The sequence below is a fragment of the Phascolarctos cinereus genome, unplaced genomic scaffold (assembly GCF_003287225.1).
Source record: "Phascolarctos cinereus isolate Bilbo 61053 unplaced genomic scaffold, phaCin_HiC Scaffold_4;HRSCAF=312, whole genome shotgun sequence".
Lineage (NCBI taxonomy): Eukaryota > Metazoa > Chordata > Mammalia > Diprotodontia > Phascolarctidae > Phascolarctos > Phascolarctos cinereus.
The window spans coordinates 597,813,721-597,829,926 of NW_027555847.1; the positions used below are offsets into that span (position 1 = coordinate 597,813,721).

Consider the following 16,206-nt stretch of genomic DNA (forward strand, 5'->3'; position numbering starts at 1 on the left):
ATTTGTACCTTAATCAAAAATATGAATTTTGCTCATTATTTATGGGGCATGCATTAAATGTTCAAATACTAAAAATATAACATAATTTAAAGCACATTTTTGTTATCTGTCATTGATAATTTTTTTTTGGTAACATTTGGGTACACATTATTTGCCTCTTTTCATTAGGAAACAATTAAGTAGTAGATTAACTCAAATGTAGGTTTTACTAATATGTCAGTGCTTATCTTGCTTTGCTGCATGGTTTTTTTTTTGTTTTGAATACTATTTTTATTAAAATATTTTACTTATTAAATAATTCCTTATTTGTATTAAACTAGATGTTACTCCTGTTGTGCAGGCCCTACCTAAAATATTTTAAAATGTTATTGTGATTAAGCTAAGATGATGATTCTACAGAAATTTTTAAAAGGTCATATTAAAATTATCAAAATTCTTGGTTAAAAAACCAAGAACAAATAAATTTGTCAAGTGTTAAAACTCATTAAGATGACATGTTGGTTTATTTTTTTTTGAAAGCAACAAACTATTTTAATACATTATTAAGAAGCACAGACTCAAAATTTAAGTGTAAGCTAAATAATATAAACATTAAAATTTTATCATCTTGCTAATGCAAGCTGGATAGCTATTAAAACTTCAATGCAAATGCTTCATTATACAATTAAAAAACCTCCATCACACAATTTTAGAAAATTGTGATGTTAATATAATTACATTATTTGTGAAATAAGAATATAGTTTCATATTAAAGTTTATTTTTAAAAATAATTGATTTGATGAATTGAATTCATTAAATGTGAAAGTATCTTTAAACAAATTTAAAGATCAAACACACAATTCCTGTTTTAATAAAATTCTAATAATGGTATGAAAAATTATCATTTCATACATGAAAATGTACAAGAAAGTGATATATATTTAAATTTGGATACATATGATATTTTTATTCACATAAAATATATTTTATTATGTTGAAGTATATTTTAAATAATTGAAAATAATTGAAATATATTTTAAAATTCCTAGCTGCTAAGGATTTTAAAGGAGGCAAAAGTAACATGTTTACAGTATTTCAAGGGCTAGAGTCTCAGCTCAAAAAAAGTCTTAAAATGATTAAATTGTCTATTGATAATGGGGTTTTTTCAGTTTAAGGTTTTATTTCTTCAGCTGGAAGTTTCAGATTAATTTGAAATGTTTATATCTAGTTTTTGCAGTATTAATGTACTAAGTACACTTAGCACAGTAGTCAGAAAAACCAAAACAAAAGGCTTTAATAATATGATCTGAATATCATTGGAGATGGGGAAAGTCTTGTTTCCCAATATTTCTATGTTTAATTTAGAAGAACGTATCACATCATTAAATTGGATTTGTCAACATAAGACAGGAATGATAATTTTATTTAGATAGAAAGATGAAAGCCTATTTTACTTCTTTACTGTCAGGAAGAAACAGAAGCATCTTTGTGGGTCTTTTTCCCTATGTATTTGCTTCTGAATATTCATCTATACATACATCTATATATTTCTGATCTGTCATAAAGACAAAATTACTTTTAAATTTAACATTCTATCTTAGATTTTTTTAGACTTGGGTCAGCATTTGTTTTACTGCAGTTCAACCCTTGTTACTACTACCATATGAGGGCCTAATGCATGATAACGGTTAGAGTCCAGCAACTTTTTAAACATTTAAGACTGGTTCTTTTCATTGTTTCAAAAGCAAAGTTAATCCCATGAGGAGTAGAAGTAAAAAATAAATATGGGAACAGAGTCCCCTATTTAGGCTGGGCAAGCACTATTCTTTATTAATAATTACAAATGCCTGCCCTAATTTTCTAGGTCTTTTGGAGCCATATGTAGAGCCAAACTTAGGCTAGGGAGAACAGATGCCAATGAATGACATATGACATTACTTCTTGCTCCCTAGGTCACTTCCCTTCTCCCCAAATTCTGGTTCACTCTGAGTTTCTGAGATAGGGACAAAAGTAGAGTATAGTTTTGAGTCAAAACCTGGATTTGATTTTTGCTACCATAACTCGTGGACTAGGGACTTCTTAAACTTTTTTCACTCATGACCCCTAGTGCTGGACTAGATTCAAATAGCTGAAGGCTAGTTTATCACTGTCAATACAAATGGATTCATCAGTAGATAATAAGTTGCTGGTTCCTGACCTTGTACTTATGAGATTATGTCAAGGTTCCTCATCTGAAATGATAGAAATATTCGTGTAGCATTCTAAATCAGTGACAAATCTATTTTCCAAGTAACAAGGCTTTTCAACTAAAATGAAATTTACGTCCTGAAGAACTATACTATAATTTTAGGGTCTGACAGATTAATAGTGTTCATTGTATGAAACTGCTACTTAGCCTCCTTTTAAATCTTGGAATTGTCTTCTATGTAATAACCCTAAATACTTCTAAAAATTCCTTTTGAACTATGTGAACAGGTTACCAATGTAGAATGAAGAAACATCTTTTTTGCTACTTCTGAGCTATGACGTGGCACAATTTAGATAAATTTTACCTTTGGTCATGGTAAAATTGTTTAAAGTTATACAAAAAGTGTTTAAACAGAATTCTAAGTATATTCTAAATGTATCCTACAAACAAAATTCTAAATAATCTGCATAGACTTTAAAATAAATTATTCTTTTTAATATATCCAAATCGACAGTTTTAGTACATTGAAGTTATTATAGCATATCCTTTCATCTTCTCCAACATAATTTGCTAAATGGAATAGTACAATTTGAATTCTGTGCTAATCCAAAAATAAGTTGGTGGAGCGGGAAAGAAAACTTAGTGGGTGGGGTTATAAACATTATGCCATCCTACTAGAAATAAGGATGAATTAATATTTTTTTTTTCCTTTTCAGATAAAACTATGGTATGACAAAGTTGGTCATCAATTGATAGTTACAATTTTGGGAGCAAAAGATCTCCCTTCCAGGGAAGATGGGAGACCACGGAATCCTTATGTTAAAATTTACTTTCTTCCAGACAGAAGGTAGGGACAAGAGGAAAAAATAAAATATTTCTGAAAACAAGTGCAAAAATATTAAAACACAAATGGGTTTAAAAATCAGAATTGTTTGTTTCTAAATATCAGTCATATCCAAAATTCTACATGAAAGTAATTCAGTTACAATTATTATATGCAAACACACACTTTAAATGATATTTAATTGCTTAAAAACTACTGTTATTAAATATTCATTAGATATATTCAATACTTCAATAGATCTGTGGCTACATTGATGTGTGTACTCCCTCTGCCAGTGTGAATTACAACACACTGTGCATTCTCAAACTGTGTGATTCTTGCCCAGGTAATCACACAAGGCATAAAAGAGCTCCCCAAAATACAGGAGAGCTTCCTGTACTTCTTTAATATTTATTGGTAGTCCATTGGATATATATGTACATATACATATACATACATATATATGTGTATGTGTGTTTTAATTTGTTAAAAGGCTTTTTATTTTTTGGTTAAGATACATGACTAGTCTTTTGGTGTAGAATATTTAAATAATTTGGGGCAGCCAAAATTGTACATAATTTATATAATGCGTGTATATGTATATATTATTTATATTGAATTATACATAATTTAATTATTGTTATGACCTGTGATTTTATCATCATTATGAACTCTCTCCACAAACACAATCTGTAACCCCTTCTATGACTTTGTAGACTAGATAAAGACTGAGGCTCTGATAGGTTAAATAACTTGCCCAGTGTCACATAGTTGGTACATATTAGAAATGGGACTTGAATCATGGTCTGACTCTCAAGTCTAGCACTTTATCCACTAAGGCATGCTTCCTCTTAAGCAATGTATATATGTAAATAAATTAATAAAGGAGTAATAATGAAGTGACAACTTTGTTCAAAGCAATTGTGCTAGGCACTGAGGATACAAAAGACAAAACTTAAACAGTTCCTGCCCTTAAGAAACTTGAGTCTATTAGGAGAGACAACACGTGAGTGTATATACACACACACACACACACACACACACACACACACACACACACAACATACATGAGCACGATTCTATTTTTACTCATGGTTTTTTTATTCCCTGGCCTTTAAAGAAATTGAGCTCTCCTGCTGGGAAACAGGGCACTGACCCAAGCCTCTTGTGTTGGGAGCCTAGGTCTTGGTCACTGGCTTTGTGTGCTGGGGCCTCTTATGTTGGCACTTGTAGGCTGTAGGGTTCTGGCAGCTTACCTCGTGTTGAGCTGGAATCAGCAAGGTTGGAACTTTCAGGCAATTCTAGGTTGCCTGGTTTTCCTTTCCTTTAGCTTTCTTCAGCTCCTTTTAGATGGGTGCTGCAGGGTGTTTATCTGCCTGGTGCCCCTTGCAATGCTGCCTCCCTCATTTCTGCTAATGCACTGGGAAATTCCTTTGTGGTAGAGTGCCAAGGCACCTAGTGGTTTTCTGAGCTGGTTTCCACCAGTTCCCCCACCCTCACTGAGGCACTTGGAGGTCCAGGTATTGGTGTTTGCCTGCTCTACCACCTGGGCTTCAGGATCTCTTCCTGGGTGACAGTTGGAGGCTTTAGGGTTCTGACAGCTTACCTGGTATTGGGTTGGAATCAGCAAGGCTGGGACTCTAGGAAGACTCTATGTTGCTTTCTTCAGCTCCTTTCAGATGAATGCTGCAGGGTGCTTATCCGCCTGGGGTCCTTTGTAGTGCTGCTTCCCTTATTTTTGCTGAGGCACTGGGATCCCCATTTGCTGGGCAGCTGTACTGCTGTTTCCCATCTTTTTCTAGTTCAGCTGTTTCAGGGTTTGTTTGTTTGTTTTTTTTCAGGGGTGATATTTTCTGGGTTTTCAGAGTTGATAGGGGAGGGTGAGAGTGACTACCTTTTTACTCCGCCATCTTGGCTCCCAGAAACGGAAGTCATAAGTATGATTCTCTAGGTATAGAAGAGGTACTGGCAGCTGTGGGGATCATAAATGGTCTCATGTAGTAACCCAAACACAGAATCATAATTCAGTAGGGAAATTTAAAAGATTTTGATGAATAGTTTCTACTCTTTTCCCACATGACCTCATTTGATTTTCAACTTGCTCTTATGTGAATGAATGAATTAAAAAAAACATTTATTATATTATTCCTATAGTCCAATTAATAAGCATTGCCCCATACCAGGTGATCTTAACCACCGTTCCATGAGCTTACTTTTTTTTTAATATTTTAATAATTGTATTTCAGTATAATTGGTTTACCTTATAATCCTATATATTTTATTTTATACTTTTAAAAAAGTTAATCTGAGGTCCACAGGTTTCATCAGACTGCCAACAAGATTCATGCCAAAAATTATTTAGAACCCCTATGTTATACCATCAGATTACTAAAGAAAATATTAGCACCCGTTGTAGGATCAACTTCTTCAGTATGCTACTAATTCTATATTCTCCAGAGTTAATATTAACTCCATGTTAAAAAAAATGCATAAGTGCTAATTGTGAAAATTTTGCAGCTATTTCATGATTACCTTTTTATTTATAAATGTCATATGGCAAAGATTTTAAATCTTAAATTAAAAGGCAAAGTGGGGCTGACCTCCTTGGATCAAAAAGACCTAGGTTCAGTTCCTTCCTCTGACAAATAATGACTATGTGATGCAAGGGAGGTGCCAATAAAGAACCTTTTTTTTCCTATTGATTACATATATTTTATATTTAAACTTTAAAATTTCATATAGCCCATAGAATATATTAATATTTTACCTTTTGGAAAAGACTATTATCCCTAGGGCTTTTAGAAGCAAAATATTTCAAATGACTGAGAAAACAATGAAATGATACTGAACTGGCTATTCCTATAGATGCAATAAATTATATCCTTCCTTTTTGTCTAGTGTTTCAGACTAGGTACACATTGGTCAGGGTTGGAATTTGATGAGATTGAATCAACAAGGCAAATGGCAAAAAACCCCACCAAAGAACAAAAACCAAAAACAAAACCCAATCCTCTTTCCTCAGATAACAAGTATAAATGTAATCACTTAATAATATATAATGCATTAATCAGTTCAGGTTTATAGTTCCCTCCCCCCTCCTCATTCCTCATGCCTAGATCAGTAGCAGTCCATATGTTAGGGAGGAATCTAGCAGGTGAAAACTATACCTTTTCTCAGCACTGGCCTATTTGGATTTATCATATCACCCAAAGGCCAGCAGTAATGTATTTAGTCATTCGAAGTGGATAGGGTTCTAGTGCCTAATTTATACCATTTTACATGTTACAGGTCTTTGAAAGCTAATACCTTAGTATGGTACTACTTATATCCTCATTCCAGCTTTCCGTTATATGACTAAGGGCTACACATTCACCTTGTATTTTTAACAGTGCCATGTGGTCAGGCCTGGAGAGAATGTGGCCCTCTCACCTAGCTTATAAATTTCACAGAGTATCTACTAAATATAATACATGGATAACTTGGAAAATAAGGATTGTTGGTATAGTAGAAGAAGTAATGGACTTGGATTTAGAAGACCTATGTTTAAGTATGTCAAGTTACATGCCTCTTAGTAGCCATGTAACCATGGCTTCATTGTGCTTCAGTTTCTTCATTTGTAAAAAAAAAAGGTAATGATAATACCTGTATGACCTATCTCTCAGTACTACTGTGAAAGAAATATCTGTAAAACATTATATAATTTTAAGCTATTGTGATTGTGATTTTATTGATATACAAATGACAAAAATAATCTAATTATTGTTTAATCTGAAGGAAGTGTTTAGTAAAATAAATTTTGAAACTTACTTTGCTAGTTTGTACTAAACACTAACCATATTGCAGCAGGGGATATTAAGTTCAATTAGCTATTGGGTAATATGCAACAAGAACAGAAGTTGAGATGATAATAGCTTAAAATGCTTGATTTTGCAATGATTTATGATCTTATTGATGTGAATACAAGTGGTGCTTGTCCATGTCTGTTTTTCTATGTGATTCTTGTGACAGCTAGATCACTCAGTGAATAATGTGTTAGACTTGGAGTAAGGACGACTTGATTTCAAATATGTCAGCTATTTACTAATAACTTTGTGGTTCTAGGCAAATTAGTTTGTCTCTGTCTCAGGTTGCTCATCTTTAAAATGGGGAAAATAATAGCATCTTCCTCCTTGGGTGATTATGAGGATCAAATGAGGCAATATCTGTAAAGTGCCTTGCAGATCTTAAAGCACTATATAAATGCTAGCTATATTATTGGATATCATTATTATTGTGTATGCTCTACTTAATGAGGTGGAGACTTCTAGGTCTTTTTACATTTCATGGGGACCACTGTAGCATTTTGTCTGTCCAGCTGTTATTCTTTGATCTCTGTATATGATGGCTCATCTCCTTTTCCAATCATAAATGTCCTAAATGTTTCTTCTTATGCTACAACCTATTTATAAGCACTCTGCATCTCTATATTGCCTAATCCACAGCTTTTGCCTCTTCAGTGATTGTGGTATTATAAAATTTGTAACCATATAATATCACCAAGACAATGTTTGTGTTGAATTTTCACCCAAATATCTTCTTATGAATAATTTTCCAAAGAGGAACAATCCACTTTTAATATGTATAAAAAATAAAAGCTATATTGGATCACATAAATGGTCTTTCCACTCCAGTATTATGCCTCTGACAGTGGACCAGCAGATACTTTATTGACGGAACATGGTGGTTAATGTTGATGTCAAAGGGTTAAGTATGTACCTTGAATATGCTTTATTCCTTCTTGTGAGCCAGTTATTTATCCATGAATTTAAGCAAATTCTTCCTGAAACTTCTTTTTAAGTAGTCAGCCTATATGCATGTTGCTTATACTACATATATTAAGCATTAATTTATTCAAAGCCTTTTACATGAAGATTTCACAGGCATTATTCTGAGGTCTCAGGAATGTACCAAAGAAATAGGTGAGGTAAAGATTCTAATGGATTTTTGAAGACTGGAAGACCAGGACATATGGTTCCCAGATGCTCTGTGTGTTTATGTGTGTGTGTGTGTGCTGTGTGACTTTCCTTCTGTAGGTAACTCAACAGGAGAAACGTTCCAGGGAGTAATGGGTTACTGAGAGAAAGAAAGAAGGCTAAGGTCTCTAATTTATTATACCCTGCATAATCGCAGAGTTCACTAAGGCTAGTTCATCTAGAATAATAAAATTGCACAGTTGGAAAATATCACAGTGATTATCTAATCCGGTTCCCTTCTCAATGCATGAATTTAGAAGAGAACAGTTGAATAAGATAAAGTGTGGGAATTGTATTTGGAGTTTGGAACCACGGCTTAAAATATAGGAATGATAGACTCTTGCCTATGGATGAAGTACCTCTCTAATAAGAACCCTGTAAGCTCTGAGGAATCCTTATCCCAACTCCCATTCCCACAGATAAATGTGTACCCAGTGCTGGGCTATATTTCTTAGTGGAGGTTCTAGGGGTACTTCTAAGGAGTCATGGATGATCTAATGTCACTGGATTTAGCCTGTGACCTTCTCTCTAAGATTATCAATTGACAATCATTTAGTGGGCCAGCTTTAACGAGCTTTTTAGAGGGATATTTACTAAGGTGCTACAGTAAGCACAGTTAGTATAAAACATCTCTCCCTAAAAGTCTCCCACAAGTACATACATATTCCAGGGGAAAGTGGACTGGAATTTAAAGAGCACATGTTGCAAAAGGGTAACTCTCAGCTCCTGGGGGCAGAAATCCTTTCTCTCATTTGTGGAGCACTCAGAAAGTTTTCCTTAAACATGGTGAATCTGTGTTCAGTTTGCCCTTGGCTCTTGAGTCATGCATTACTGCTAGCTGGTCTAAGGATGAGGAGTCCAACTTCTTAAGACCCTTTGAAGGTGGAAGGTCCTTCTCCAGTCAAAAGAGGTTTGGGGGAAAGAGAGGTGTTCTATGCAGGAAGACAAAACCAAGGCTAAGGCCTCTCCTTCACCCTTAGGCAGTTCCTTCTATAGGATATGTTAAAAAGCCACACCTTCTAATTTCTGGAAAAGCCTCCCATTCTAGTTAATTTGATGCTTTTATACTGGGCCCTAAAGGCACAGGGAAACCCACAGTCCACTAGCAAGCAAGATTATATCACTGTTTCTCTATTTTCTTTTTTAAATCCTAGGATTATAGTTCTATAGTTGGAAGAGACTTTAGAGATCAGAGAGTCCACCAGTTTCTTATTTCATATCAGAGGAAACAGAAGCAAAAAGCAGTGAAGTGACTTGCCCAAGGTCATGCAGGTAACAAGGAGCAGGTGACAGGGCTCAGATTCAAACCAGAGCTGAGTTTTGAACCCAGATCCTCTGACTCCATTTCTATCAACCTTTTCCCTGCACCACACTACCTCTATAAACTCACAGATGAGTACCTCATATGCCTCACTTTTACCCTCTCCTTTTGATTATGTAATTCCTGTTTGGATTTGACCTGAGAGCCTCACACACTTCTTAAACTGATCGAATCAATTCAACATTTATTAAGTGCATACTTTGTAGAAGATACTATATTAGGTACTATGGATAGAAAGATGGAAAATAAAACTCCTTGTCTTAAGAAAAGTGACAATCTAATAGGATGAATATGAATTTCCCTTTTAGAAACTCTGAACACATATTTTTTTTGTGCTAAGGCACAGTACCTGGAATATGTTAGCACGTGTTAAACACTTTTTCATTTACTCATTGAAGGTCCCAGTTTAAATGTAAATTTGTCACATGGGTGGGGAAATATTAAAACAAAATAGGGAGGCTTAATGGTATAAAGTAAAGAGTCCAGGACAAGGATTTCATAGTCCATTCTGTGCCCCTCACTAGCCATATGACCTTATATAAATCACTTAACCCCTCTGCAACTTAATTCATCTACAAAATGAAGGGGTTAGACTAAATGATATCCATGGTCACTTTCTTCCCATTTTATAATTCTCTTAAGTGGTTATGTATTAAAGACCTCGGTTCTGTTCTGAGCTCTGCTCCTCCCTGTGTGACCTGGAACAAGTCAAAACCTCTTTAGGCCTTAGTTTTCTTACCTGTAAAATGATGGGGCTTATCTATAAGGTCCCCTTCTGCTTTAAAAATTCTTTGATTCTGTGATCCAATCATAGGATCACAGATTTAGAACTGGAAGGGCCCTCAGAGGCCATCTAGTTCAAACTGAGATGCATAGTTTTTCAGTTTATCAAATTACCTAGTCAAGCCCCTGAGTGAGCAAGGCATAGAACCTTTTAAGTTTTAATAACATGACCTAGGAAATCAGGATTGGGGGAGTCAGAGTAGGGAACTCTAGGTATTTGGAGACAATATGAAAGGGAATGCTAAAAAGGAAGAATAATAGGGATAGACAGTGTCCTGGAGGAAAAGGGGTAATCTTGGGAAGTCATTTATCTTCTATGATCCTTTAGTTTCTTCTTCCATAAAATAAAGGGCTTGTACTAGAGGATGTTTAGTCTTCTTCAGCGCTATAGTTTTATGCCCGGAAGGACACTAAAACAATTTTGCCTACTCCACAGCTTTCCTTGGGGCCCACCACTGTCACAGAACTGAGCTGTATGAGTCATTTATTTGACATAGTACATATGACATTTCTTTCGTTCTAATGCACATAATATGAACTTCATCATGGCAGTAGTTTTGTATCATGTCTTGACTTTGTATCTCACCCAGTGCCAAGCAGAGAGGCCCCTGAAGATTCATAAGCTGGAAGTGGCATGATCAGACCTTTAGGAAGCTAGTACAATAGTCGATGTGAGAGGAAATGAATATCTGAACTAAAATGGTTGCCTGGGAAAGAAGGTGAAAGATTCAAAAGATGGAAATAGAATAACCAAGACCAGGCAACTTAATAAGTGGATGAGGGGAAGAAAAGTAAAGACTGACCTTGTGATTATGAACCTTGATGATTTTGAAGGATGTGGTATCCTCAGTAGAAGAATGGAAGTTTGCAGAAGGTGTGCGTTTTGTTAGGAAAATTAGAAGATAAAATCTTGATTAATCCTGACTAAACTGTTTTTGATCCAGACCTGTGATTGCATGGGGAAGAAACTACCTCTTCCCATGCTGGCTGGCCATTACTTGGTAACTTATAGTTAAGAGTTTCTAGGGATACTGAAAGGGTAAGTAATTTGCCCAGAGTCACACGGACAATATGTATCTTCAGCTAGAACTAAACTCAAGTCTTTCTGACCCAGAGAACAGCTCTCTATTCTCTATACCAGACTGTTTCTCCTTGAATAGATTACCCTATGAATTTATAATCACATGCCAGTAACCAGGCTGACATGATAGGATTGAACTAGTGAAAAGAGGAAATGAATAAAATCATTATTAGATTGTCCTTTATTTAATTTTTTTTTTACTATCCATATCTTGTCTTTCCTTTGCAAGGATAATTAAGATTTAACCCCAGAAGAGGGGTTCTTAACCATATTTGTGTTCAGGGACTCCTTTGGCAGTCTAGTGAAGACTAATTCTATTGTAGTTCGATGCCTAGATTCATAACAAATGGAAATGGAGGGAGGGAATTAGTATTTATATAGTGTCTACTATGTGCTGGTGCTGAACTAAATACTTTTACACATATCTCATCTGATTTTCACAACAGCTTTGAGAGGTAGATGCTGTTAACTCCATTTGACATTCAGTTGAGAAAACTGAATCACTAAGAGGTGAAATGACTTAGCCAGGTCACACAGCTACAAAGTATCTGAAGTGAGATTTTTAACTCAGATCTTCCTGACTCCAGACCCAGTTCTATCTTCTGTGATACTGTGTAGGACAGAGACCACCCACTCAAAATAAAAACAAAGACTTAGATACCTTGAAAGCAGAAAGGAGTTTATTGCTTTCTTATAGAAAGGGTACCACCCCTAGTCCCCATTGCTGGCCAGGAGAGTATGAATTGGGAGCCGCACCCTTGGCTTTTTATCCCCTAACTAGATGCCCTCCTCACACTCTCTTACCCCTTTCTCCTGTGACTGGGTACTCAGGGCATACATTCTAAATGCAGCAGCTAACACCCCTCATACCCAATAGAAGTAAACATGCCCATGTTTGGACTAGATGTGTACTAGGAAGTATGAGTGACCAGGTGCCCAGCTCCCCTGAGCTCCCCCATTCATGCTGATGTGGTGCTGGAGAAATAGAAGCTTTTCGGGGAAAACCGAAACTTAACTCAAGGCTTTCTGGAGGAACGAAACTTGGGAACTGCACTGCAGGCCATCTCTCACACTCAGGCAGAGTGCAGGAGAGAGATAGGAGCATAGCAGGTAGTTAAGAGTGTAGCAAGGAGATACTAACGAGGGAACTTCACTGTGAGCCATCCCTCACAATACCAACTACTTCCAATGATAAAATTTAAAAATACTAAATTTCATTTAATGGTTAGTGAAATTAAAGATATGATTTCCCCCCCCCCATCCAAGTTCACAGATTCCTGTCATCCAGAAATCTACCCATAGATCCCTTGGAGGTACATGAACCCTGGGTTAAGAACCACTGCCCTAAATGATGAATGCATTGTATAAAACTCAGTGTATAACCTTCTTTTCCCCAGCTAAGAACTAAATCTTCCAAGTTTTAATGATCACAGCGTGCAGATTCAATTTAGCCTTATTATCTTGGACCTACTTTCTTGCCCCGGCACTTTCATGGTTCACCAGTTACCCCAGGTTTATCACTGACATCCTCATCCCCCTTGAGGCTTACTTATTCTGTATGTCATCTAATCAGAAATCTGTGCTTCCATTTCATCAGTTGTTTAATCTGATAAACGATTTGCAAATTATCACACAGAGATAAATTATCCTTGCATTCTTCCTTTCTTTTCCTTCCCCAGTCCCAATAATGTTGTTGTCTCCACCTTTAATAATACAAATTTTAAAGCCAGGGGAGAGGGAACGTATTTGGCAGGGAGTGGGTTAGCTTTTTGGTATGGTTCAAATCATGCTAACTACTCCATTTATCTAATTAGATGCACTGGGGGCAGCTGCCTAATGTGACTATTTTTCCTCTCCTGGCCTCAAGGGCGGAAAGTCTGAACTGGTTTGATAGGCTGATGCACTGGCCTATGAGGAAGAGTTCCGCCCCTCTCTCCTCCACGCCCCCTCCCCCTGCCCCATACATAGGGACTTTTTTTTCAAAATGGATTTTTTTTTTTTGTTAAGAGGCTTACCTAATTCAACTCCAAATTGTGGAGGAAAGATGGGGAAGAGGTGAGTGGGGAGGATGCAAACTCCTCCAGGCCCCCCCCCCCCCCCCCCGTTGGCACGCTTAAGCTCCTTCTGAGCATGTGTAGACCGCGCCTTCAGGCCTCCGGCAGGTCACGTGAACTCTCGGAATTTGTGCTCCTTGGCCTTGACTCCTGGTCACCTTCAGAGGCCTTTGCGTTGTGTTTCTTTTTACAGGAATGTAACCCTCCCTAGTGGGTTCTTCAGATCTTGGGTTTATGAGCTTTGTCCTCAGGCCCTCAGGCTCACTCGTTCCAGGAGCTTCTAGTTTAAATGCCTTACTTCTCTTCACAGTAGGCCCTCAGCCTTGTTACCATTTAGGGACCACGCAAAATAGGCTGCTCAGATCTCACCCTCAAACTCTTCCTCGGCTCTTGCCCACCCTCAGACCTTATATCCTCGGCACTTACTTGCCCCTCCTACCCCGTTCCTCCCTCCCCCTTCCCTAACTCGGTGAATCCTGATGGGCAGCTCAGGCCAATCCTGACTTCTTCCTTCTCTACCCTTGCCTTCAAGTCTTTTCTTTCCACACCAAGCCCTCATTCCCCAGGCTCAGAATCTTACCAAGAACTAGTCTGTACCATCTAGAGCCCCTACTCTTGCTCATATCAGGCTCTCAGTCCTTATTGCAATAATAATAGTAAGACTTCACCCTCAAATTCCCCTCCCTTCAGACCTTACCCTCAAGCTCCTTCCCCCCCACCCCAGTCTTTCCTACCCTCAGTCTTCTTGCCCAGCCCGACCTCATCCTCCATCCTTTCTGCTCAGAACAGGGTATTCATCTTACAGGAGGACATTCTTGGGTCCTGCCCTCTCATCTCTACCTACACTCCTTCTTACCTTACACCAAACCCTTGGTTTGCAGGCTTATACTTGGAGCTTTTACTATGGCTATGGTGTGCTGTAAGTCTTTCCAATTGAAGTCATTTTCCACAAGCAAGCCTTCCTCTGACCAGGCTGTGAGGCATTTTGCTCAGACCTGACCTTCAGACCTTGGCTCATACTTAGTTCTCAGGCTGGTACTTAGCCCTTACTCTTCAGGATGAATGGAATGTGCTCAGTCTTTCCAGCAGCTCATGGGGTTTCCAGTCATTCCCCATAAGGCCAGGCCCTCAGTCCTCGTACTCAGACTCCAACCATGCTCTCTGAAACTTTGACTTGAAGGGCCCTTTCTCCTGGTGTTCAAGTCAGATCGTTTATGCTCCCTGGAGTGAATGTCCCTCTTCCCTCTTAGCCTAGTTGGACTTTGACAGGGCACTACCCTTAGTCTCCATTCCTACTCTGACCAGGGTTTCAGCTCCCTGCTCTTGCACTTGAGACAGGCATTGCAGTGTCAGCTGAAGTTGAGGGAGCAGAGTGGTCGGGGCACAGAGGTAGCCTTGAAGAAAGTGGCATGAATAGAGTGATAGGGCCTGAAGCCTGACTAATTGGAAGGAATTAAGGGAGGGTTATGAGAAGCTGTTTATATAGTGCTTACTAAACTAAGTGCCTTACAATTATTATCTTATTTGATCCTCACAACAACCCCTGGGAAATAAGTGCTATTATCATCCCCATTTTACAGATAAGGAGACTGAGGCAAACAGGTTAAGTGACTTATGCAGCCAGGGTCACAGAGACATAGTGTCTGAGGCTGCATTGGAACTCAGGTCTTTCTGACTCCAGGCGGGGCACTCTGTCTACTACTGCATCAACTAGCTGTCTCACATCTGTGGGAACATCCTTCTGTTTAAGTTCATTGGTCGTGAAGAGTCAAGGACACATGCTTTTTAGGTTTGTGGGGATCTAATTGCAGAAAGAAAGGGAGTCAGTGGTGAGGAAGAGATTGAAGATGAGAAAGAGAAAGGGGATGACTACCAGAATAAGGTCATGGAAGGATTGGGAATAGATGGGGCAGGAGTACATTGTTTCTTGAAGCTGGAGATAGAGTGGAAGGTAGATGATGCTGCTGAGAATTTTTCAGTAAGGGAGATGAAGAAACTATTATTGGATGAGCTTGCTTTCAGTGAAGCAGAAGGGTCATTTGCTGTAAAGGAAAAGGGCAATAGACTTTGGAAGCTTAGGGAGAGAGGAGAAAGTATGGAACAATCACTCTGAGGGATAAGGCAGAGAATTAAAGAGTAATGTAGAAAGGCAGTAAAATCATGGAAAGAGTACTGGTTCTAAAGTCAGAGGACCTGGTGAATCATGACTCTTTTACTAACTGTGACTTTGGGAAGTAATTTTATTTGTTGGTATCTTAGTATCCTTAAAAGTAAAATGAAGGAATTACATTTTGTCATCTCTAAAGCCTTTCCAGCTCTAACTTTCCAGCTCTGTAGTCTTATGATGATTGAGGAGCAGGGAAGTCCTACCTAAGGATTTACACCATACATTTATAGTGGGTGAGACACTGACTTTTCCTTATTCTTACACCAGGTCTCTCCTGGCCACATTTGATCAGTTTTGATGCCATGGTCTGCCATTCCAGTTAACATCCTCAAATATTTCACCCTTAATTCCACCAGCACCATCTACCATTCCCAGCCTTCTAATAATCCATAACTCTGGATAACCCTCACTGTTGAATTTATTTGCCTCTATATATTTTATACGTACATATTTGTTTTCATGTTGTCTCTTCCATTAGAACAGGAGCTTCTTGAGGGTAGGGATTGTTTTTTCTTTCCTTTGTAGCCTTAGGTCTTAGATGACACAAAATAAATGCTTAATAAATGCTTGCTGATTGACTGATTAGTGTGGTAACCCCTTCACTGGAGAGTTTAGAGAATTAATCATACTGGTAGTTCCAAATAAAATTTGTAGTATTGCTTTGGCTACAGAAGGCTTCTTTCTCAGGTATACTATTTTCCTTTATTGAGACGATGAGGCTTCCATAGTACTCATTATTTTAGATGAAACATCCTGGTAAATTCAAATTAAATGGCATTTCAAATAATTTAAAAATA

The 16,206-nt window shown here is 37.6% G+C and overlaps 1 protein-coding gene across 7 annotated transcripts in view; it reads left to right on the forward strand.

Moving 5' to 3' along the window:
* The window catches only part of RIMS2 (regulating synaptic membrane exocytosis 2), a 539,971-nt gene that overhangs the window by 143,947 nt on the left and 379,818 nt on the right, over nucleotides 1–16,206 (forward strand). For all 7 annotated transcript variants that reach the window (XM_078153700.1, XM_020969889.1, XM_078153699.1 and 4 more), the window contains exon 10: nucleotides 2,885–3,015. In XM_078153700.1, coding sequence (XP_078009826.1) covers nucleotides 2,885–3,015 — 131 coding nt within the window. The remainder of the gene's footprint in view (nucleotides 1–2,884; nucleotides 3,016–16,206) is intronic.